This window comes from Spermophilus citellus, assembly GCF_964194105.1.
Source record: "Spermophilus citellus genome assembly, chromosome: 11".
Classification (NCBI taxonomy): Eukaryota; Metazoa; Chordata; class Mammalia; order Rodentia; family Sciuridae; genus Spermophilus; species Spermophilus citellus.
Window position 1 is genome coordinate 101,681,446 of NC_138192.1, and position 25,432 is coordinate 101,706,877.

The following is a 25,432-nucleotide window of genomic DNA, read 5'->3' on the forward strand; positions in this document are numbered from 1 at the left end:
CTGATTATGTAACCATGAACAAAATGAAACAAAAAGCCCTGATACTGGCTCACCCCAGCCTTTACTGCTAGCTTACAGCTTATCAGAGAGAAGGTGTCCATGGCCTTCCCACTACTTGTGTTTCATACCACATAGTTATGTTCTAGAAATTTCAGCTTCTTCCTTCTACTCTAAGGAATTCTAAATTCACATCCTTCCATGTTTTTTTCTTCTTTAGCAAAAAGAAAGAGACTATGGAATCTGCAGCCATTCAGCTTCTCCTAAAAAGAAAGGAGGGAACCCACAGCCCATCTTCCCTCGTGACTCACTGGAAGCACACTTTTCTTCTAGGAGTTTTAACTTGCCCGATCCACATATACACACTCCCTCTGAAATTGTTAAACTATAATTGAACATAATAATTTGAAACATACTTTTAGTATAAAAATAATACATTCTATTGTGAAAGGGTCCCCAAATTTAAAGAAATAGAAAAACTCACCAATAATTCTGCCACCAATAGCACCACCCAGACCAAGACATTAACACATGAGCCTTTGGGGACACTTATCCAGACTATAGCAGTCCCAATTCCTCTTCTCCTGGGAGACTGCAGGAGAAAGGTATGATGAAGGGACACATAGATGATATGGAGATGCAGATATACAACTTAGGATAGGGGCAGGAAATAAAGCAGAAAGGATTGAGAAAAACTTTGGAGATTTCTGTGGTATTTCAGGAAGAAAATGTAACCACAAAATCTATTTTTTGAAGAACATCTCCAAGGGAAACATTTTTTTTCTAAAAAATCTTGTTGGCTTTAGGGAGCAAAAAAAAAAAAAAGAATCTCAATTCTAATACAACTATTCCACTGAAAACATGAAGTACAGATATGCAATGTATTTCTATATTATTTTCTAAAACTTTACCCCTTGTTAATCAGGTAATTTGTGCCGATGTACTGGATACCGACCAATTATAGAAAGTGGGAAAACTTTCTGTGTGGTGAGTTAAAAAAAAAAAAAAGACTACCCATTCTGTTACATTAATGATCTTTTGCATAAAATAATGTATTGCATTCACTAATCTCTAAAATAACTCTAAGTTGCCTTTTCTAACCACTGAAAGTTGTTAAATACCTACAGCTTGTTTTTTCTTTTTAATAAATGGTTAGCATCTCTCTTGTTTTTATCCTTAAATTGGTCATTTTCCTGAGGAGGACAGAATTTAGTTCATGACTTCAAGAAATGTGTGGTCTACTAAAAAAAATAAAGCATGGAACAATAAAACCATAATTGAAAAGCAAGATATTAAAAACTCAACATATCCAATATATGCATATAAATTTTGAAGGAACATGAACTTAAGAGAATTAATAAATGGGAAGAGGAGAGACAGAGGAGAGAAGGGGAGTTTTGAGCTAGGTCCTAAAGGAAATGCTAGAAATGAAGGCTAGAGAGAGGTCTAGGAAAATTCCAAGTAAGAAAATGGATGGAAGTAGGAAAAAAAGAGATGTCTAAAATTCAGGTAAGAATGACTAAATGATGAGACTAAAGTATTAAAAATTTATAAGATCCTGTTTGGGGCTAAAGAATATAGATGTAAAGCTGATTACCAATGTGTAGTCATTGTTCTCAAGCCAGAAATAACACAATGAGAACAGAATTTTGGAAGAAAAATTCTTGGCACTTGCTTATAGATAAGCCTGGGGAGCCATGTTGGGAGTGAAGGCATGGACTAGTGCCATATCCCACACAGGAGAGAATGACGACCCAGACCAATGTGGCAAATGTGGATACAAGAAAATCACTTTTAAGAGGATTTCCAGAATCAGCCACCAGATGGTAAAGAGCAAGGAACCCAGGTCACCTTCCAAGTCAAGAAACAGGAACCACAGGAGACAAAGGAAGCTGGGGAAAAAAATGATTTAGCGTATGGGGGAGCAGGTAGTTTTGAAATATCTTGTTTTCAGAAAGTTGAATGCCAGGAGAAGATGTATTTTGAAACAATTTCAGTAGGGGTGTTTTTCCAGAACCCATTTTTATAGTAAAAATTAATTTTTATATAATTTTTGGCTAAAAACAATTCAAGGTACATAAGTTCATGCCAAATACTATAAAATATTTAAAAGATATATTTTAATGCCAGTACTGAAAATTTTCAAGTTCTACATACTACTGGCTATTTTATTTTAATTCCTGGGTTGGATATTATTTATGTGGAACCATATGAGTGGGCAATATACTACCATTTTTTACCTTCAAAACCAGCAGTTTCTTTGTCTGATTCAACCTCTTACAGTGTGATTATTTTTCTGGTGACAAAAAAAAAATCTGTACAAAGATAGAGACAAAATTATATATTTAGACTCTCTCTCACACTGGGTCCCCACATTCAGTTACTTATAGTTAGTTCCTTTACTGGGTACAGCATTGACACAAAATCCAAATCCCTTCTTAATTCTGTAGAAATGATCTTGCAAGTAAGATATACCAGCTGCTACTTTGGCTGTAGTTCTATGTCAGGCACTGTATGAAACTTTTCTAATACTTAAATCTATCAAATCTTTTGGGGATGGGTTTTATAATCCGAATTTAACCCTGCTAATATGTGTTAAAGCAGACACTAGACCCAGTTTGCCTTGACTTATTTTTTTTAATATTTTTTAGTTATACATGGACGAAGTATCTTTGTTTTGTTTATTTACTTTTATGTGGTGCTGAGGATTGAACCCAGTGCCTCACACATGGGAGGCAAGCACTCTACCACTGAACCACATCCTAGCTGCCTCCCCTTGACTTATGTATGAAGAACATCTCTAGATTGCCACAAATCCTTTGCCAGTGTTTACACATTGAAAAGGGAAAGCAGGAATGATAAGTCTGATTGTTGTAGTAACTAATAAATGAATTCTGACCCCAAACTCTGCATTTCTGTATGAAATGTCCTAAAAATTAACGGTAAATGCTTTTCATATGCTTGCGTCATCTCAATAATTCAAAATGATCCCAATAAACTAATAATAAGCTCAGGCTTTATTTATATTGATATTTAGAAAGTTTTCATTAAAGATATATGCTGTATCACCATTAAGATGACAAAAAGCAATCTGTTGGGTTGGTTACTACAGTGTAACTACACTTCATATATCTCAGTTCCAATAGAAGCCTCTGCTGGCTGACTCCACCTGCCTCTCACACCTTTGCCATCCCCAGATATTGGAATGACACTGTTTACAGGACTCCATCCTGACTCCGTCCCGTTCACTCCCTATTATTTTATTTAATTGTTCAGTGAAGAGATAGCAGGTTACCCAACCTGCCAGATGCTAAAATAGGTAACTAAAGAACTAACTAATGAATTTGACTTCAACTGCATTACCTCCTAAGGAATCCAGTGTTTGTCAGCTGAAAGGATCCGGAAAATGTTGCATGGATCAAGATGAGCAGGCTCTTGAAAACAGACAAGAAAAAGTAAGTATCTGGCTTTTCCACTTCAGTTGAGATTGGCTGAAAAACATCCATATAAACCCAAAGGAGTTCTCTGTTAGTGTGGGTAAGTAAAATGCAAAATAAGTGAATTGGGGTCATCAAAAGCCTCAAAGAGCTCCAAAAATTAGGAGGTTCATGACTCGCACAAGGCTTGTCGCACAGGCTGCTTCCCTTCCCAAGCATCAAGGCTTTCTGTGCTTAGTCTGAGTTTAGCAACCATCCCCATTCCCGTCACTAAGAGGGACTGAAGAGCAGCGCCCCCTCATGCTCCAGCCAGAAAAAAATACCTGCAAATGATTTCTGGGACCCAGAACAGAAACCTGAAACCCAATTTCTGACACCAGAGGAAGAAAACCAGAGTCGAGTAAGCAAGCTGGGAAATCACCCAGTGCTCTTGAGAGAGTGGGGAGAACTCCACTGAGGGATGCCCTGTGGTTCTGGCACCTCATTCTGTGTCAGGACATGTCAGAGGAAGAGGCCCTGACTCTGAAGTCTCACACTTAAATCTTCCTGCACCTTTCTCAGTAACTCCGTGTTTTGTTTTGTTTCATTGAGATATGTACCAAACTGTATGATGAAGATGAATTCCAGCCATTGGACCCATCCCAGGAACCTATATTCCCTCCTGAACTGATAGTAAGATACTTTACTTCTATTGTTTCATAACATGATATGGTATCTGCCTTTTTGTATTACACTATGAAATTACTAAGCTTTAACATTAAAAGTGGGAAGTGTGCCCAAGATAATGGAGCAAAAACCCATTTTTAGGGACTTTATTCAGATAAGTGGACCAGACAGCTTGGAAGAGTGGTGCTGCCAGGATCAGCTGCCAGGATGCATTGGTTGAATCCCATCAACTGAAGAGCCGCAGGCCAGAGTACAGTGACTCACCCAAGGTCATTGGTACTCTGTGAGATATCTTAAAGGTCATTTGTAAAACCAGTGAAGTAAGAATCCAATGATGGGCTGGGGATATGGCTCAAGCGGTAGCGTGCTCGCCTGGCATGCATGCGACCCCGGTTCGATCCTCAGCACCACATACCAACAAAGATGTTGTGTCCGCCGAAAACTAAAAAATAAATAGTAAAAAATTTAAAAAAAAAAAAAGAATCCAATGACACTTAGAATAGCAGAATCACACTATTCTTACATTTAGTTTCTGTAATTTCAACTCAGGGTGGGAAAGAGAAAGGGAAAATAACGTATATAGTGCAGTGTGTCTGCCACTCTCTTCTGTGCCTGGAGAGAACACAAGAGAGGTGATTCCACTGGCTTCAGAAGGTCTCGGTCCCCACACACCTCTCAGAATGTGAGAACTTGGGCATCCTGAGTACAAATCTAGAAATAAAAATTACATGCATAGTGTAGCTGTCTGTACGCACATATCTAAATATAGACATAGAGACAGTTGTTCAAAAAACCCATTTATGCAATTCCTGCTGAGTGATTTAAGGGATGCTTTTCAAGGATAATTTTGTCTATAAACAATTCTTGTCCAGCAGAAAATCTCATCCCCAAAGATGAGTCTCCTCTGAGTCACTGTTGGGCAGAACTAGAGCAGGAAGCCTGGCATCTTAGTTCCAGGCCAAGGCACCTTCACTACATTGTGCTATTTCCTCTTCGCACACTCACTTCACAAATACAAATAGAGTTTAGGCCACTCTCCATGATGATTCTTTAGCAGTGCCATATGGATCTTATCAACAGATGACTCATTGGCGATCCCTAGAAGCTGGGTCTCTCCAGAAAGCTAAAATGCAGCCCACCTGGACACCCAGAGCTGTGGATACACTCGTGGCTTGTGTTCAAGAGCCCTGCTTGAAAGTGTGTTACATTTGCTTCTCTGCAGAGAATGGCAGAAGATCCAAATAAGAGGAGATTGACATTCCAAGGGGAGAGGACTACCTGGATCACCCCTGTAACCCTGGACGACCTTCTGGAGCTGAAAGCCAATTTCCCGAAAGCCCCACTTGTCATGGGGAACACTACAGTGGGTTAGTGTTTGCTTCCCTGTTCTTTAGAGTGGTTAGCCTAAACTCTGTGTCTCTTCTGAAACTCCTTGTAAGTGCAATTCATTTTTGTTAATGATACTCATGATCCTTTAGAATGATTTGTTGCTTTCTTTTGAATATAAGTTACGAGCGTCACAATTTTCATTCTGGCTTATCAGTAACTGACATGTATTAGCATCCATTTTCTTCTTTTTCTGATTGCTTGAAATGCTATTCCCCCTAAGGACCCGCCATTAAGTTCAAAGATGAATTCCATCCAGTTTTTATATCTCCACTTGGGCTTCCAGAACTACACTTTGTGACCACCACAGATGATGGTAAGTAACTTCTTTCACAAATAAAATATAATTGTTGGCTATTGGGCTGTTGGGAAGCAACCACAAGTGCTGAGTGATTTTGAGATTTCACAGAATAACTCACCTCACTTATTTATTCAGATATTTACTGAGCATCTTCCCTGTGTCTTTTATGAGCATTTTCAAATGGATTTACTCAGCTGCATCACTGAGTTCTACATCATCATAGGAACTATAATAGCAGAAAGATGTCACATACCTCACCAAGTATTTAGGGATTGACCAAACAAGAAACTGAAGACATGTGCTGTCCAGTAGGAAAGGTTCTTGTCACACATTACTCTCTGATTCATAAATTTTCTCAAGGTTCATTCCATATATACATACACAAACATATGCACACACACATACACATATATCTTGACCACAAGAAATGTAACTATGAACAACAAATTTGTTTGAAATGTAACTATGAACAACAATTTTTTTTTATCTTCACATGCTTTACAACAACCCTGAGAGATAGATAGACATAGCAGGCAGCCATGGTATCTCTATTACCCTACAGAAGGTATAGAATCAAAGGGCTTAAGTAACTTCATCAATATCACACAGCTAGCATATCCAGGTCAAGGCTCCAACCCAGGTCTTGTTGCTCCACCTAATGCACTAAAGAAGGCAATCTGAAAAACACATCCCACCATCCACTACCCAGACTAAGCACTGGAATGATAATGACTGTAGAAACTAAAAATCCTATAAAGCAAGGTTCTCCCCAGTGAGGAAACAGAAATCAAATAGACAATTTCTTGATAGCCCCTCTGACCTGCCAGTCTGAAGTCAGTCTGTCTGTTCACTTTTTAACCAACCTGTTGGAAAGTCTATATCAATGGACTCACAGGGAGAGATCGGGCAAGGGAGGCCAGCCATGTAGAGCAGAAGGTTGGGAGAAGGTGTGGGAAGTATTTGGTTAGGGTGTGGTGAGGAGGTGGGGAGGAGGTAGAGCCTGTGGGACCCAAATCAGTGTTTGGGTCTTCACTGTTGTCCCTTTTCTTCACTGTTGTCCCTCCGGGAGCAATAGGCACTGTTTCGCTAACCATCCATCTAGTAAATTTTAATACCGCCCATAAAATGTATATCTTTTTTATGTGCAGTGTGTGTTTTGGTGCTTTATACATAAAAAGAGTTTCGCACTCCTTTGGGAGCAATATTGCCCCCATTGAGGATACATGGACTAGATGACATCACTACTTAAACCATACCCTGTAAGCATACCTGCAAATAAAATTGACCCAAGATATGGCAGTTGTCTATTCTTTTTTATCTTTTTGATCTGAGAACAATAAGAAGAGATAACTGAAGAAGGACAAATGGGCAATTGACATTTTTCAGGTTAATTTTTATTTAGGCTTTGTAAGCTTAAAAACAAAACAAAAAATCCTTATGAGACCTTGACTAAGATTTCCATATTTGAGCAATTTATTTAGGAAAAGTAAATGAAGTACTGAATTTCAGTTATTCGTGCTTGATATGTGCTAAAGTCTATGGCACACATGACTGAGAAAAGGAGTTTGGTGTTCAGTATTTGAGAGTAAAGCAGATTGCCAGAAATATTTTTAATTATTGTATTTGTTGGTTGTTGTTCTGAGTGAATATGGAAAGCGAAGACAGATTGAAGAGACTGGTTTCATGCAGTCCTATCTTGTTAAAGTTCAGTTAAGCTTATATTCCACTATCTTATTTTTAGGGGTGACAATAGGTGCAGGATACAGCCTGGCCCAGTTGAATGATGCCTTACAAATTATTGTTTCGGAGCAACCAAAGGAGAAGACTAAGACATTTCGCGCCCTCCTGAAGCAACTGAGGACACTTGCAGGAGCCCAGATTAGAAACATGGCTGTACGTTCTCTATTAGATAAAATAAGTCACAGTTCTGGACAGACATACAGTTCTGCTCATTTTAACCAGTGTTATCCTGAAGAGGAATCCTAAGTCAATGTTGAACATGTCTCCTCAATATGAGAGTGGGGATGGGTGGAGGTGTTCAAAGTAAGAGAACTGTGATATAACAAGATTATGATACAAGAGTCAGAAGATTCCCAGATTCTAGTCCCAATTACCTGTGATGATGTATGATCCTGGAGAAGCTATTTGATCTCTTTAAACCACTGTCTCTTTATTTTTGAAATTAAGGTCCAACCCAATGGACTGTCTCTAAGGTACTGTTCAGCTCTAACAGTCTATGAAATATGCCTCCAAGATGCTCTTTTATGGCTGGTTCTCCTCTTAGATCTTTGTATTAAGGTCAGTTTCTAAATGTGTCTCCCACATGTGCATTCATGGATTCCCCCAGTTGGCTAGCTTACTGGGGTTTCCTAGTTATTTAATATTTGAGAAAAAAAAATCAAAGGGAGATCAGTAGAGTAGAAGAAGGGGATCCAGGAGAGTGAGGAGGAGAGGAAAAGGGGAAATACTGGGAAATTATATTGACCAAATTATATTGTATCATGCACATGTACAAATATATAACAACAAATTCTACCATTATGTACAACTGTAACGTACCAATAAAAATACAGTGGGGGGGAAAAACTTAAGAAAAATTGGCTCAGACTACTCCCCATTCCACACATGGTGGGTAGATTAGCAGGATTTGGTGGGCTCATGGGTCACTGTATTTCTCCTGTTTGTCTCTGGCTCTTTGGCTGATCCTCCAAATCTGCCCTTCATTTTCACCTTCTGCATCTTATGTCCCTTTTCTAAATGGCATTGCTCCTCTCAATTTCAACTTGATCCCATAAGTCTTCAGAGAGCCCTTGTTTGAGTCAATGTGGAATAGCCTTTACTGAAGGTTCAAGGTGACAGAGAAGCATTCTATTTCACAGCAGCAAGACAGGCTCCATATCTCAGTTTTTCAATTTGCTCAGGCCACAGTCTCTCCACCCTCCTCATGTTGTCTGACACTTTTTCTACCCTTTGGCCAAACCTTCCCTTCCCGCTAACCTGCTTTCACCAGCTCCCAAATTCCCATTCATTTCCCTTTGTTTCTATCTTCATAGGTAAACACGCCTATCAAGGAATGTTTCCAAAGACAAATGCATATTTGAGTCAGTCCTTGAGGAAATCATTCCTCCTTGTTGCACATGGAAGAGGAATATTTTCTCAGGATGGGGTCAAGAGTGGGGATCTTGTATGATATGTTGTCTGAATCTACTTAGCTGCTTCCAAATTCACAGATCTTTCTGTGACACAAAGAAGAGAATTAAAAACTTAACACAAGGCCTCTGTATAGAGAATTCATTATTTGACAAACAACTAAGTACATCTTTTCAAATGCCATCCTTTTTTATTTAGACTTTAGGAGGACATGTGGCAAGCCAGCCTCATTTTTCTGACCTAAATCCCATTTTAGCAGCAGGAAATGCAACCATCAACCTGATATCTAAAGGTAAGAGGCCAAGCTTCAGGTATTCTACTTTAGACTTACCACTGTTTGTTTTGTAGCTTCTGCTGTAATTATTAGCTGGGGACCCAAGAATATTTAATTTCACTTCATAAGGCTATGTTTACATTGCTTCATCACACACCTTCAAAGGGTGAAACTTTGATCAGTTAGTCTGCTCTCCAGAGTTCCTTTATCTTACAAACTGGATACTTTTATTGCACCTGACAATTTTTCTTAAATATTTGACCAATTTGTGAGCAGTTAAAATTACAGTATCAAAGTAGTTGAAGAAAAATACTAATTAGCAGTCTCTCCATGGCATATTTCAATCCAGAGTTTCATAAAAATGGCAGTTTTTCTTATAAGAATTTCATTTTAAACTAAATGAAGTTTGTGGGACATCTTACCCATTACTTCTGTCCTTATTCAGATACTTTGAGCTTTTGGGAGGATTTTAAGTTTCAGGAAATAAAAACAAACTCATATTATTCATAGGGATACTGGTGTATGAGATTCTTCTCTGATTAAAATTATTTTTTTAAAGGTGACTCAAGAGAGTATGATAAACTAAGAGAACTGTGTGTGTGTGTGTGTGTGTGTGTGTGTGTGTGTACACATATATGCAAATAATCAAAGAGAAAGTGATATATCAGGAATCCCACCTCTGCCGGAAGTCCTACCTCTAGTACTATGGAAAGGTCCATTCAATCTTTCCCAACCTCAATTTTACCATTTGTGAAATATAAACATTGCAGATTGTTTCCAAATAACTTTAAAGTTCCTTAAGGCCAAAATTTGTGAGTGGTGTATAAATGTGCTGTAAGAACAGAAAAGACTCCTCAGCTTATCAGGTCCATCCCTGTCATTGTGCAGATGGGACCCCAAAACTGCCATGACTTGCTTCAGCAAGCCAGGTTGGGAGCTGGAACTAGACCCCTGTGTTCTGGCTCCCAGCCTACACGCTGTCTTTCCCACAGATACATCACATCCACCACTTGCCATGGGTTCTGCAGTGAAAAAGTTCAACCTAATCAAGGCCATTTTCTCTAACAGAAGGAGAACGACAGATTCCATTAAATGGCCCTTTCCTGGAGAGAGTACCAGAGGCCAACCTGAAATCTGAAGAGGTTGTGTTGTCCATTTTCATCCCCTACTCTACACAGGTGAGGGTCCTGGAACTGCTGTTCTGCCCCACAGAAGCCCTGCTGGCCCTGTGCAGAAAGCCTGAGCTGCAAACAGGCTTCCAGGGGAAATGGCCCCCTATTCAGAACCAGCTGCTTCAGGGAGACTTTGGGCCTCTCACAGGGGGAGGCCAATTCCCAGATGGTCATTTGATTTTCTTTCATAGAAGGGTCACATTATAACTTTCATGGATCCTCAGCCCTTTATTCTTCATGACTCCCTTCTTCCATAAATATATATATATTTATGTTTGCATAAAAGCAAATATAACCCTGGCTGCATTCAGTACTCTATACACATTATTATTATTATTATTATTATTATTATTATTATTATATTCATTTCTTTCTTTTGATTTAAAAGAAATTAAGAGTGAAACATTTCTGTGGGCTTGATGTATATTACTCTGCCAAAGTTCAAGATAGCCTTTACACGAACTAAATATGTTTTTACTCTTGTTAATTTTATTTTGTAGTTTTCTTATAAATGGTCTAAAGATTTCTTGTTAATGTTTTGCAGAGGTACTGCTTTAAGAACACGTAACCTGGGTTAATTTAAGATAATAAATTATCACCTATAGGATAGAGAGATAGACATTAAAGCCCAGTACTCTGGTGATATTGATTTGCTGGATATTTAAGATTAAGATTTAAAATTAAAGTTAAATTAAAAGGGCCAAAAAACCCAAAAGAGCTCCTGATAGTATCCTGGTCCCTATCTCTGGTTCTAAGGGTACATCGGCCCTGCAAAAGCAAAATCTTTTATGTGAGTAGAATTTTTTATTTCAGATGAATGTGCATCTTAGCCAAGATTGAGTACATAGTCAACATTAGCTAGAGGAAGCTTCTAACAAAGTGAAAGTTATTTCAGGTGTTTCAGAGTCAATCAACATTTATTAACCAAATCATTTGATAAGATTCTTTACCTACCGACTATGTATTACAGCATGGTATACAAACTGGAAGATACGACAAGAGTTAAAAGGCATGGGGTCCTGTCCTCAGAGTCTCTAAATCTAACAGGAAGGGCTTGAAAGGTAGGGTAGGAGAAGGGGGACCAATTGCCTGGGTCAGGAAATGACAGGCAACTAGAGTAGTTTTTTGGGGGGGACAGCTGGTGACAGAGAGACTCTTGCCCTGAAAAGGGAGAGAAGGCAGTCAGGGTCAGAATAAAAGATGATAGCCCTGAATCCATGGGGTGGCCAATCTGGGCAGGAGAACCACGTGGAGCTGGGAGGTAGGGAACAGGGCAGCTGGACAGCCTGCGAGATGAGGCAGGGAAGGAAGCCAAGGTCCATCACTGAGCATCTCAGCTGCTACAAGGACTTATGTGTTTTAGCAGGTGGCCACCTTTGAAGGCCTAAAGCAAGGTAAAATTTGAATAAAAGAAATATTTTAAGAATATTGATCCAGTAGAAGAAATGAGCATAATAGTGGTTGGAGGAGGACTGAGGGCAGAAGGAGTAGTGAGGAGGCCAAGGCAGTGGCACCTTTTCTCCTGACCGTCCCCCCATCCCAACAGCAGCCCCCCGTTACAGCTGATCCAACCCAACTTCTTGTTTTAAAGAAAATTAGGGGGGGTTGTGGCTCAAGTGGTAGAGCGCTTGCCTAGTACCTGCAAGACACTGGGTTCGATCCTCAGCACCAATTAAAAATAAAAAAATAATAAAGATATAAAGAAAATTAGAATGCAAACAGTTTAAGTCACTTACTTACCCAGGCCACAGGTGGCGATCCAGAGTTGAAAGAAATAGAGCCCAGGGGATGAGCAGGGACTCTGGAGCCAGACAGCTAGGGAACCCCAGCTCTGCCACTTACTGTGTCTCTTTGTGCAAGTAGATCAGTGGAAATAAGCACTAACCCTTTCTCTATCTCCAGTGGCACTTTGTGTCGGGGCTCCGGCTGGCCCAACGGCAAGAGAATGCCTTTGCCATTGTCAATGCCGGGATGAGCGTGAAGTTTGAAGACAACACAAACTTAGTCCGGGAGCTCCAGATGTTCTTTGGAAGTGTTGGCCCCACCGTGCTCTCTGCAAGCCAAACCTGCAGACGGCTTGTCGGGAGGTATGTCATGGCGTGTCTAGGACATGGAATGTGGGCCATTCTGTTTGGAATGTTTTAATAAAAAAATGTACTTGGGAAATTTTTTTTTCTGGTTTCAAACATACATATAGTCCCCTAAAAAAAAAATTAAGCACCGCAGAATTGGATGAAGAAAGTACAAGCCACCCCAAAGCCAGGCCTTTGAGATAAAATGATTCTTTTATTGCAAGTTTCTGAAGTAAAGTTTATGCACAAATCACATGGTTTGAGTAGATGGTACCTCTAAGGAATCAACTGTAAAATAAGTAAATAGCTCTAATACTGGGACTTAAGACATCTGAAAATATTCTTACTCCACTTAAAGAACATGAAATATATTTTTAAAAAGTCACATTGTCTTTTTCTTGTAACTCTCATGACCTCTAGCATTTGGAGAGTAAGTTCTAAAAATTCTTCCAACTTGCAGTTTTACCATAAATTTAACCCATCATCAAAATTTAACCTTCCTTGCCGAAAACTAGCAATTAATGCCAGGTTTTTCAGATATGAAAACAAATCCATGCTTCCAAAACAACTCTGTACAAATTTTCGTTCGTGAAATTTTTCCAACTCTCTGCAATCATTAGGTCATTCATATGTTTATGCAGTGTACTGTGTGTATCAGACACTGATCTAGTTCCTACAGACACAGCAGAACACAAGACAGAGCTGCAGGTCTCAGGAAGCTTTGGTTTTAGTAGTGTTTTGGTTGTTTGTTTTGTTTTTGTTTTTCACTTGAGCTATTTGAGGTAAATCAATATTTCCAACTCATTTTATTAAAAAAATAATAAAGGAGAATTCAGTAAGGAAACTTTGGGAGCCCCTGCTTTAGGTGCTAAAAAAAAAGCTAATGAAATATTTTGAGAATCTTTTGTTCAGACTTCATAGATGATTACAGATGCCTGGAGTTATAGCTCCATGGTGGAGCAGTTGCCTAGCACATGTGAGCCCAGATTCAATCCCCTGTACCTCCCCAACTCACTCTCTCTCTCTCTCTCACACACACACATACACACACACACATACATACACACACACACAAAAACCAAAATGGTTACAGGTTGCACATCATCTTTCCTTGCCCTATCAGTTTAGTATCTATTTGTCTTAGTACACTTTCTATTGCTATAACAAAATACCTGAAACTGGTTGATTTATAAAGGAAAGAGGTTTATTTTGGTGCATGGTTCTGGAGGCTGGAAGTCCAAGAGCATGACACCCACAAAGGCTTCTTTCCATTCCAACTTACAGCAAAAAGTTGAAGAGCAAGCAAGTAGGTGTTGGCTGAAGAGACAACACAGTGGCATACTTGCATTTTAGCAGCATGCTGTTATAGTGACTAATCTAGTCTCTCAACTGCATTAATCTCTCTTAAAGATTTAAATCACCTCTTCCAGCACCACCACAATAGCAATCAAATCTCAACATGAGTTTCAGAGATGATAAATCGTAGCACTGTCTTTGCCCCTTCTGTGAAACGTTTGCATTCTTACTGATAGACAGTGGGATGACGAGATGCTGAGTGACGCGTGCCAGTGGGTCCTGGATGAGATCCACATTCCTGCGGCAGCTGAGGGTGGCATGGTGGCATACCGGCGAACACTCATCATCAGCTTACTCTTCAAATTCTACCTCAAAGTGCGGCAAGGGCTGAACAAAATGGTAAATGATTTCTCTGTGTCTCTGGTTCCTTGTCATTCTGAGCATGGGTCTGCACAGGAAGACTTTCCCTGCCTGGTTTGGATAATACACTGAGCATACCTGGCATGGTGCCCTCCATGGTGCTTCCTAGCCTCCAGCCCTGCTTCTGTGCCTGGAGTGGTTTCTCCTCCCCTTTCCTCTCCTGTAACCCCAGGCTCTGAAGGGGGCAGCCTTGTTAGTCTATTTGCCCTATGATCCATGTGACAAGTGCTAAAACGTAATAAGAGGTTAACTAACCATGGTGAAAAGTCTTCAGTAAGTAAATTATACCTTTTCTGCCGCAGTCTGGCTGGGCACAGAATCACGAGCCACTCACAGCCTTGTAGATTCAAACAGCAATTCTTTATTCCCGAACTCACACCGGCCCTCTACAAACACGGTCTGGGGAAATCCATGTTCTGCCGCAAAATTCACGTACTCCACCAGGCTTTGAATCCCAAATACTTTCTGAATTCCACGAGAACTCAACAGGAACTCAGGCAGCAGGATATGCCCTATTCCCAGCAGGAATAACCTTAAACCTGGAACCGCCCTAAACCCAGATTGTTCTAAACCTGGAACGCCCTAAACCCAGATTGTTCTAAACCTGAAACACCCTAAACCCAAGGAGCAGGATACTCCCTAAACCCTGATCCGCCCTAATCCAGTAGGATCCTCCTTAAACCCAGATCCACCCTGGTCCTTGAGCAGGGTCACCTTTCTCAAACATACATGCAATGTCACTTCAAATGTCCATTTCCACAAGTCCTTCCTCTAAGCAACATGGGGTACGCTGGCAAGGAAATTTCGATGCGTCATTCCTACTTGGCAATGGCTCTCAGCACTTTTCCTTGTTTGAAACAAATTTGCATAAAAATAATTCTTTAATACTTAGAAAATATGAGTTAATGTAATCCTAGCTATTTGGGAGGCTGAGGCAGGAGGATCACAAGTTCAAGGCCAGTCTGGGCAACTTAGCAAGACCCATTTACAAAATAAACATGAAAAAATGTCTGAGAATGTAGCTCACTGGTAGAGCAACACTGGCTTTAATCCCCAGTGCTGCAAAGGAAGGAGGTAGGGAAGGAAGGAGGGAAGGAAGGAAGGAAGGAAGGGAGGGAGGGAGGGAGGGAGGAAGGGAGATGTGAGTAAAGCAATAAGGAAGAAAAAAATGATTTGTGACCCCCATCATCCTTATTCAACCACTATTAATATTTTAGTGCACATCCTTCTAAACCCTTCTTCATGGATGTGTGTATGTGTATGCATATTAATAACTGTTCAATAGACGTTGCTTGTTGAGACCCATCTGTGAACTATATATACATGAGGATCTTTTCAGCACGGTAGCCAGTGAATGGGAAAGCCTGGTATTGGGAACTTCCCGTGGCAATCTCACAGGGTAAGATCGCCCACAAACATGTGAACTCCCCCTGAGCTCTGCTCAGGAAGGTCCCATGTAGGACCAGAGATGGGGTGACCTGCTGTAGTCACACAGCCTCTCAGAGATGGGTGTGACCTGCCAATATGCCAGTCAACCTTTGACTGCCAGACATCACGAAGCAAGACACCACCTCTGAAACTTTATCCCTGCCTTTGATGTACCCCCTTAAATAAACCACAGGAGCCATTTTCTAATTGTCCAGCTCCAGCTCCTGTGTGGCTGAACCTATCAGGTGGTCCATCCTTTAAAACCGTGATTGTGATTCTGCCTTTTGTTTTTTACTAATTATTTCATACTTTAAGTTCTTCAGAGGCTTATCCCTCTGAGCAGGCAAAAGGACCCTGGCAAGGTGCTAGCCACTCCTCGATAGTTGCTTACTTATTTTACTTAGTAATATGAATATCTTTCAATGTCATTAAATATTTCTCAGTGGCATTGTGACTGAATGGTTGCATGAATATTTATGGATGACTGTACAGTTATTTGATCCATACCTTATTTTTAAACGTTTAAATTGCTTCAAGTTTTCTGTTAACTAGTTTTTTCTTACTCAACCTCGTTTAAAATAACTTCCACAGCAGTGTTTCTTCTACTAAATATTATTGATATATCTTATTATTATACACAATTATATACAATTATATATTCTATTATGTATTATGTAGCATATTATATATACAAATATATGTATAATTTATTAAATATGTTTTATTTTATCTATATTCATTATTATATATTGTCATATATTGCACACTTTTACATATTCTATCACTATAGAAGAATTCAAAATAGAGAGGGGCAAAATTTTTTTAAATCAACTGTAATCCAATAATCTACTATTACTATTAACATTTTAGAATATACACTTTGATATTTTTCAATTTCTTTTTACTAAATTGGAAGCATATTATACATAAATTCTGTAGCATTTTTTTTACTTAACTATATTCCCTGAAGTATATTTCTTCATCATCATAAAAACACTCCTACAAAACCATTTTTTTATGATTACAGAATATTGCATCCTGCTGTCACAGTGACTAATCCAGTCTTTGTGTTAAGCCGTTTTCCTATTGTTTGATATTTAATTTAATTCCATTTTCTTCACTATCATAAATAATCTAAAATTGAACATTCTTGTAAATTAAGCACTGCTTGTTCCTCAGTTGCTTCTTGGAGATACAAGTTGAGAAGATTGGCCTGGATTTGAAAGCACAGCCTCCATTTAGAAGTGCACATATTTGCACTCATCCATGATGACTTTGTCCAGTCTGACAGGTGGCTTACACCTGTAAGACCAGCATCTTGGGAGCTGAAGCAGGGGGACTGCAAGTTCAAGGCCAGCTTCAGGAAGTTAGTGATAGCCTGTCTCAAAAGTTTTTTAAAAATTAATTAATTTAATTAAATTTTAAAAAGAAAAGAGAGAGACCTTGTCAAGAAGGGAAGTCTTGGCTCTTGGAAACAACCTCAATTTTCTGTGTGCACAAGTGGATGCAGTAGTTATTCTCCAAACCTCGCCCACTAGCTTAGAGAACTCTAGGCTCAGGGCTTTCTGCCAACAGAGCTGCAACCTAAGATCTCAGAGAATCCACTAGATAACCCCATTTTTCCATGTTTTTCAATGTTAATCATTTATATAGCAAAATTAAATGTGAAATAATATTTTCAGGATCCCCAGAAGTTTCCGGATATCCCAGAAAAGTTCTTGAGTGCTTTAGAAGATTTCCCCATAGAAACACCACAAGGAATACAGATGTTCCAGGTGGGTGGGTAAAGTTTTTATTAATCTATGTATGTGTTTGGGATACATATGCCCGTTATATATTTATTACTAGTAGAGTCTACAAAAGCCACCTAATGTCACCCACACACAAATTGCTTGGTTGGCTACTGTGCTTTCATTCAGGGCTACTCAAATAATTCTATTCTGAATTTTTTTTCTCCATTATTTTCAGTTTTGTTGCCTAAATATTTCCCCCTTTATTTGACCAGTGTCCATCCATCCTTTAAAACCTGACTCAACATTTACTGCCGCTAGAAAGCCTTCTTGCTTCATGACAACCACCCTGAATCTCCCAGGAACTTAGATATTTTTGTTACGCTTTATCAATTGTGTAAATTATTCTTTATTGCCATATGAAATAGACCGCCTTATTTTAATGTGTGTTTGTGTGTGTTCTGATGCCTCAATGAGATTGTAAGAATCCTTGAAGACAGGAATGATGTCTTCTTTTGGGGGGGGGCAGGAATGGGGATTTTAATCAGAATATATCCCTTACTATAAAACTCATGGATACTAATTAACCTGATTCACAGATATGAATATCTAATTACCTATAGTTTTCATTTGTTTGTTTGTTCACTTGTGAGTAAGCTAGATAAATCAAATCCAATTTTCAGGATATGAGAGAACTTCCAGTATAAATTTTACTTGCTTTGTTCATTAACAGTGTGTGGATCCCCACCAATCCCCACAAGATCCAGTTGGCCACCCAGTCATGCACCAATCGGCCATTAAACATGCCACAGGGGAAGCCATATTTTGTGATGACATGCCCCGCCTTGACCAGGAACTCTTCCTTGCTGTAGTCACCAGCACCAGAGCTCATGCAAAGATCATGTAAGGAAACAAAAGATGTTCCCATATGTTACTAAAATGCATTCACAGTTTCACATTCAAATTGAGAGGCTATTGCATATTTAAGTCAACTTAGAATACTCATTTCTTCTTCTGGATAGGAAAAAGTCTTTTTTTTTTCTCCAGAGATGCCCACTGGCATTTGTTAACACCAGCCAAAAGTCCCTATTTACAGCTACACTGTTCATGACATTGAAGTGCTTAGGACCAGTTGAGAAAAGTCATTTTTAAGCATAGTTATTAAAGAATCTATGACCAAGAGTTAGAACACCTGCTAGATAGTAATATTTTTCAACATAGACTATTAGTCCATGATTTAGTTATGAAGTCCACACATATTTTTTCTACTTGAGAAATCGTTTATATTGTGCCATGAACTTACTTCTGCATCTTTAATATCTACCATCATGTTTTCCCTGCTAGATCAATTGATACTTCAGAAGCCCTGTCACTTCCAGGTGTGGCTGATGTAATCACAGCAGAGGATGTTCCAGGGGATAATAACCATCACGGAGAGATTTTTTATGCACAGAATGAGGTGTGTGATTTGTGCATGGTTTATGATTTAACACTTTGCTGGAGAGACCAAAATGATTATCAGTTGCCAGTGTAACATCCACAGATTTACATGCACACCACAAAAACTGGAAACCAAGGACTCCTCCACCTCTGTGATTCTCCACTTCTCTCTTAAATCAGGGGTCCCTTTGAGATTCTGATCAGAAGTCATCAGTCTTCTTAAGGAAGGTCTCTGAGTAACTGTGAAAGAGAAGCAATAAGTAACAGAGACATTAGATTAGGTAGAGGGGAGTGAAGGGAGGAGAGAGGGTATGGGGTTAGGAAGGATAGTAGAGTGAAGCAGACATTATTACCCTATGTACATATATAACTATATGACCAGTGGGATTCTACATGATGTACAACCAAAAGAATGAGAAATTATACTCCATCTATGTATGATGTATGAAATGAATTCTAATGTCATGTGCAACTAATTAGAACAAATTTAAGAAAGAAAAGACATTGAAAGAAAGCAGAATTTCAGGTTGACCAGATCACTGTGTGTGCTGCAGGAATGACGAGGAGTGGGAAGACAGCAGAAGGCAGATCATGAAAGTCAAGAGAGTTAAGTTCTGCAACCAATTTTTGTGTCCCCTTAAGTCCCAGTGGAGCCACTGGTTTAAATTTTATTCTCATAGGTAGAAAATAGTTTTCTTTTGGGCCACAAAATCCAGCAGATGAATGTTAAAATGTGGGAATGATCATTCCTTTCTGATGAGTCTTTGCCCTTAGCTAATCAGCAGCATGTGGCTTTCCTGCAGGTCATTTGTGTGGGTCAGATCGTCTGCACCGTGGCTGCCGATACCTATGCTCATGCCAAAGAGGCAGCTAAAAAAGTGAAGATCACTTACGAAGACATAGAACCAAGGATTATCACAATAGAGGTAGTCTGACCACTTTGCATCTTGTAGCATGATTAGGGCAGTATACTTTGGGACAGAATTCAGTTATGGAGTCATAAAATAGTATAAGCTGGGCTCCATCTATATACTTTGTTCAGTGCTATCCTAGAGAAAGGCTCTAGTAATCAGCACCTCAAGAAAGAATCCCAAGAGCTTTCCTGTCCAAACACCTTCTTCCCCACAAGTACTTCTGCAGCCAAGACAGCAGTGAAACTAACTTCCTATGCCCATTTCTCCTGTGGCCTCTCACCAAAGCCTGCCTGAGAATACAGATCAGCAACACCAGAGTATTGCCCTCAAGACCCCCCAAACAAAGCTAGTCAATGGGAAAATCTAGAGCTCTGAGGAACTCATAAACATTGTAACATTTGTTATATTACAACTGCTGGGTCCTCTGTTTCTCTGCCCACTGTTCTTAAGCACAAACTCAGAAGACAAACTACTTGGATCCATAATCTGATTCTGCCATTTAACAGCTTCTCAATAGAATGAAAACTTTGGCAAGTTACTTAAACTCCACAGACTTTGGTTTCTCATCTGTAAAATAGGAATTTTTTATTTTATTTATTTATTTATTTATTTTTATTTTTTGGTACTGGGGATTGAACTCAGGGGCACTCGACCTCTGGGCCACTTCCCAAGCCCTATTTTGTCTCACTGAGTTGCTTAGTGCCTTGCCATTGCTGAGGCTGGTTTTGAACTTGTGATCTTCTTGCCTCAGCCTCCCAAGTCACTGGGATTACAGGCATGTGCCACAAAGCCTGGAAAAATAGGAATATTTATGAGGTTTAAATGAAAGAATCCAAGTAAACTACTTAGACTAGCACCTGGGGATGCAGTCAATAAATGTTGGCTATCATTTTTGGTTTTATTGTTATTAATGAGAGCAAAGATGTGCTGTTTTGTTTTGTATCTCTAGTGCCTACCAGTGTTAAACCCACAGTTGGTGCTCAATAAATGTGTGTTGAGTGATAGTGGGATGGAAGGATAGATGAGCAGGTAGATGCCTAATCAGGTTGAACATCTTCATTGATTTTCCCATTCTTCCCAACAGTTATCAAATTCAAATTTTTCCAATGATCCTATAACTACCACTTATTTCTGCTCCTTTCTTCTCATTCTCACTTTCACTCCATCCTCCAGCACCATCCTCACCACCTTATTGTCTGAATAACCACTTAGAGAGGCTCTTGTCTACAGTTCAGCCCCTCTCCCAACACATTAACATTTCCGAGCCCCCAAGTTCAGCAGTTTACCTTTCCTATTCAGCACAGTTCCCTTACATAAGATCTAACTCCTCAATGTAGAGTCAAGGTCTTTCCTACACCATCCTCAATCACCTTTCCACACTCATCTTCCACTGTTTATTGATAGAAAACCTGCAGCCTAACCAGTCTGTCCTTGTCCTCATTTTGGTCCCTCACCTGATCTCAACCTTAAACTGTTATTTTATGATGAGCCTTTAACTTCAAATGATTGTGGATCTGATTCAGGTAGCCAATACAAGGCCGTTCCTGAGCATTCCACCCACCCCAGCCTCCTCCTCCTTAAACTCTTTTTACTCTATCATGAGCCCCTCTTACCCCAGAGTTGGCACCTTAAAACCAAATGCCTCAGATAATCACTCAGCAATCTAAAGGTGGGGTCATGGCTAATAGAGCTTTGTATCCTTAGCTCTTCTCCAAGTCCTTGAAAAAAATTAGTGAGTCACCTCTGGATGCCTGTAATTCACTTTAATCCAATTTTCACTGACTCTTCACACTGTTTTAGCTCCAATTGTCTCTGTTTGTAAAGATCTATCTGAGGGGCTAGGGTTGTGGCTCAGCGGTAGAGCACTCGCCTAGCACGTGCAAGGCACTGGTTCAATCCTTAGCACCACGTAAAAATAAATAATAAAATAAAGGTACTGTGTCAAACTACAACTAAAAATATATATTTAAAAAAAAAGATCTATCTGATAGAATAGAAGCATGGAATTCTGACGGGGGACAAATAGTTTATTAGGATGCAAATTAAAAAATTGTTTTGGTTTGTTTGTTTCTCCACTGCAGCAAGCCCTAGAGCACAATTCTTTTCTTTTTTCTGAGAAAAAAATTGAGCAAGGAGATGTAGAGCATGCCTTTAAGTATGTTGACCAAATCATTGAAGGTAAGTACAATAGTCTAGAGCCAGAAAATAGAAACTTCTAACGTCAAAGACTAATTTCAGTCATCTGGTTTGAGAAAAGCTGAAACTCTAAGGCAGGGCTTTTCTATCCTATTGTGGTTGTTGAACAACAATTTAAAATGCACGATGAGTTTAAAGCTTGATGAATTTTTACATATGTAGAAACCTATGCAAACACCACCCCATCAAGATACAGAACATTTCCCGTACCCCAGAATTCTTCCTACATCCTGTCTTGTAGCCCTCGAAAGTATTATTCTAACTTTTATCACTGTAGATTCATTTTATCTGTTTTGAACTTCACATATATGGAATCTTTTAATATAATCTTTTGATGTGCTTATTTTTTTTATTTAACATTTTATATGGAAGAGTCTACCATGTTATTGTATGGATCTGTAGTTCTGTTTTCATTTTTCAGTAGTTACAACATTAGACAAATAGTCCACAATTTATTTACCCATTCTGCTATTGACAGACATTTGAGTTTTTATCAGTTTGGGACCATTATGAATAAAGTTTTTATAAACACTATTATACTTGTTTTTTAATGAACATAAGCACTTACTTCTAATGGAATATACCAGGACTTAAATGTTGAGTAATAGCATATTTGTATGTTTAGCTTTAGTAGTTAATGCCAAATATTTTTAAATGACAATGAAAGTCATACCAATTTTATTCCTATTAGCAATTAAGAAAATTCCATTGTTATTGCCAGGCTTTGCAGCTTTATCTAATCAGTTAGATGGGTACTGGTATCTTGTTATGGTTTTAGTTGGATCTATTTAATTGACTAATGATGTTGAACTGTTTTCATATGTGTATGGGATCTTTTTATAATTCTTTTTGTTGAACTATCTATTCTAGTCTTTTGCCTATTTTTCCTTAATTTTTTAAATCCAAAAGTAAAAATTAATTATAATTAATAATACATTTATATCACATTACTATAATTATGTAATTATTAATGTAATTGATAATATAATAAATAATCTGTTTACTTACTGGTTTACAGATTTTAACATGTTTTTTTTTTTTTTTTGGTACCAGGAATTGACTCATGGCCACTCAACCACTGAGCCTCATCCCCAGGCCTGTTTTGTATTTTATTTAGAGACAGGATCTCACTGAGTTGCTTAGTACCTGCCTCACTTTTGCTGAGGCTGGCTTTGAACTTTCCATCCTCTTGCCTCAGCCTCCAGAGCCACAGGGATTACAGGCGTGTGCCACTGTGCCCAGCTCATTTTTATATTTTTTGGTACAAATTAATTCTTTGTTGGTCAATTATATTCTTCCAGTCTGTGAATTATCTTTTCACTTTCTTTATGCTGATTTTTTATGATTAAAATGAAATCCATTCTTTAATACACAGTGCCAAATTAACTACATGTCCATATGAAACAAAAGGAATCTCGAATCCTTATACCATATAGAAAAATTAATTTGAGACAGATCATAGACCTAAATGTAAAAGCTGAAACAATCAAGCTTCTAGGAAAAACATAAGAAAACTTCTTCATGACCTTGGAACAGGCAAAATTTCTCAACAGACACAAAAGCAAGCAATAACTATAAAGAAAAGTCACCTAAATTGAATTTCATCATAAAGAATTTGCTGGAATTTTGTCTGAGATTGCATTATAACATGTATTAATTTAACATAATTGAAATACTAATAATAAGTCTCATGACCCATGAACATAGTAGACCTTGCCTTTTATTTAGGTTTTCTTTCTCTCAGTAATTTTTACAGTTTTCACTATAGATATCTTGCACATCCTTCTTAATATTTATTCCCAGTATTTAGTGCCTTGTGATGCTATGATAAGTGATATTTGATTTTCAATACTTCTATCTAGTATGTGAAAACAATGTTTGTGTATTGATTGGCTACCTAGCAATTTTATTAAATTCATTTGCTCCTTTAATAGTCTTAGAGAATTTCTTGAATTTTCTATGTATTTAATCTGTGACTGTTTTCTATCTTTTTCAATCTTGATACTATTGTTTGTTTTGACCTGGTGCACTAAGATCTCATTAGTGTGATTTTAAAAATATCAATACCTGAATCACACCCTAGACCAATGATATCAGAATCTTGGAGTATAGAGTCAGAGCATAGATATATTTTTAAAACTCACCATGAGATTCTAATGTATGGCCAAGACTAGTATTCACAACTGTCATTTTGAAGAAAATTGCTGTGTGTCTTTGGTCAGAGAAAACAGCACAGGGTCTCTGACCTACTTCTAAATAATTGAAATGGCAAGTGCTATAAATGTTTATCTTTTATTAAAACCTGGTACAGACTAGAAATCGTGTTTTGCAACATCATTCTATTTAAGCAGAAACTGCAAACTACCTCTCAATTATATAAACAATCCTTTACTTCAGAAGAGGACACAACTGGTAAGCTGGTGAGAGATGCTCAGGAATCTGACAGTATCCACTAACTATGCCAAAGGTCCAATACTCCTCAAGGATTCTGTTTTTTAAAATAAAATGAAATTTTCACAAAGGCTATAAGTTTGAGGTGAAAGTTATTCACCACCACTCCCCCAATAGTCACATCAACTAACATTCCTCAGGTACTTACTGTGTCAATACCATGCTAAGCATTTTATATGTACAACATTATTTAATCCTTATAACCTTAAGAAATCAGTATTTTTACCAAACCTATCTTAAGTAACTAAGCATTTACTACGTACTATTTGAAATGTGAAGGAAATAATTTTGAGAAGGAACATAGCCATAGCTTCATTTTAAAGGTTAAGAAACTGAGGTTTATAAAAGTTAAATCCCTGGCTCAGGTCTCCTATCCAGTTAGCTGTAGGACAAGGAATAGAGCCTGGTTCTGGCTGGCCCAAAGGCCTTGCTTGTTGGGCACCATGCTAGATTGTCTTTTCATTTTTATTCTCACTCAAAGGGCAGATGATTGACAAGGTGCCATTTGGAATTGCTGCCATTTGGGATTTGGGCAATTGTGGGATTTCAAAATGTTGGAACGAGGTAGGAAATTTGAAACATGAAGAGAAGAAATGACTAAGAGTCACAGAGAGTGCCAACATGAAGAAGTGTAGTAGCTAAGAGCATGCACCCTGGCTGGAGTTGGGTGACCCAGGTGTGAATCCCAGTTCTTGTGACTTTGGACGGTTTCCTTAACCTTTCTATGTCCCGGCTTCTCAATCTGTAAGATGTAGATAATAATACATGTTTCATGGATTTGAGGGTGGATTTGAGGATTAAATGAATTAAATGAATTAATCATCTATGAAGTGCTAAGCCTTAGAAAAATACCTGGTATACTACAACACTATGTAATATTAAGTAAACACATTTGAGTTTAAAATAATACCCTGATAGCATTAGGATTATTTTGAGCTGAGGGCAATTGAGAAATAGCAGGAACAGAAAAAAAAAAAAAAGCCACTTTTTTCCAACTGAGCTGCATTTCCTATTAACTCCAAAAGCAGGGTATATGTTTCCTTTTGAGAAGATGTTCCCCTCCCCCCTCACACGGGGAAGGGCAAAACAAATTGCGACAGTG

At 38.5% G+C, this 25,432-nt stretch overlaps 1 protein-coding gene across 1 annotated transcript in view; it reads left to right on the forward strand.

Moving 5' to 3' along the window:
* Positions 1-25,432, forward strand: part of LOC308630786 (aldehyde oxidase 4-like) — a gene marked incomplete at both ends in the record, with an annotated part of 63,769 nt that overhangs the window by 20,020 nt on the left and 18,317 nt on the right. Inside the window, 15 exons of the mRNA XM_081261428.1 lie at positions 923-984; positions 3,369-3,452; positions 4,026-4,106; positions 5,323-5,467; positions 5,710-5,802; positions 7,529-7,680; positions 9,136-9,229; positions 10,280-10,389; positions 12,286-12,470; positions 13,988-14,150; positions 17,282-17,374; positions 18,063-18,232; positions 18,674-18,788; positions 19,573-19,695; positions 21,765-21,861. Of these exons, the coding sequence (XP_081117554.1) occupies positions 923-984; positions 3,369-3,452; positions 4,026-4,106; positions 5,323-5,467; positions 5,710-5,802; positions 7,529-7,680; positions 9,136-9,229; positions 10,280-10,389; positions 12,286-12,470; positions 13,988-14,150; positions 17,282-17,374; positions 18,063-18,232; positions 18,674-18,788; positions 19,573-19,695; positions 21,765-21,861 (1,767 nt within the window). The remainder of the gene's footprint in view (positions 1-922; positions 985-3,368; positions 3,453-4,025; positions 4,107-5,322; positions 5,468-5,709; positions 5,803-7,528; positions 7,681-9,135; positions 9,230-10,279; positions 10,390-12,285; positions 12,471-13,987; positions 14,151-17,281; positions 17,375-18,062; positions 18,233-18,673; positions 18,789-19,572; positions 19,696-21,764; positions 21,862-25,432) is intronic.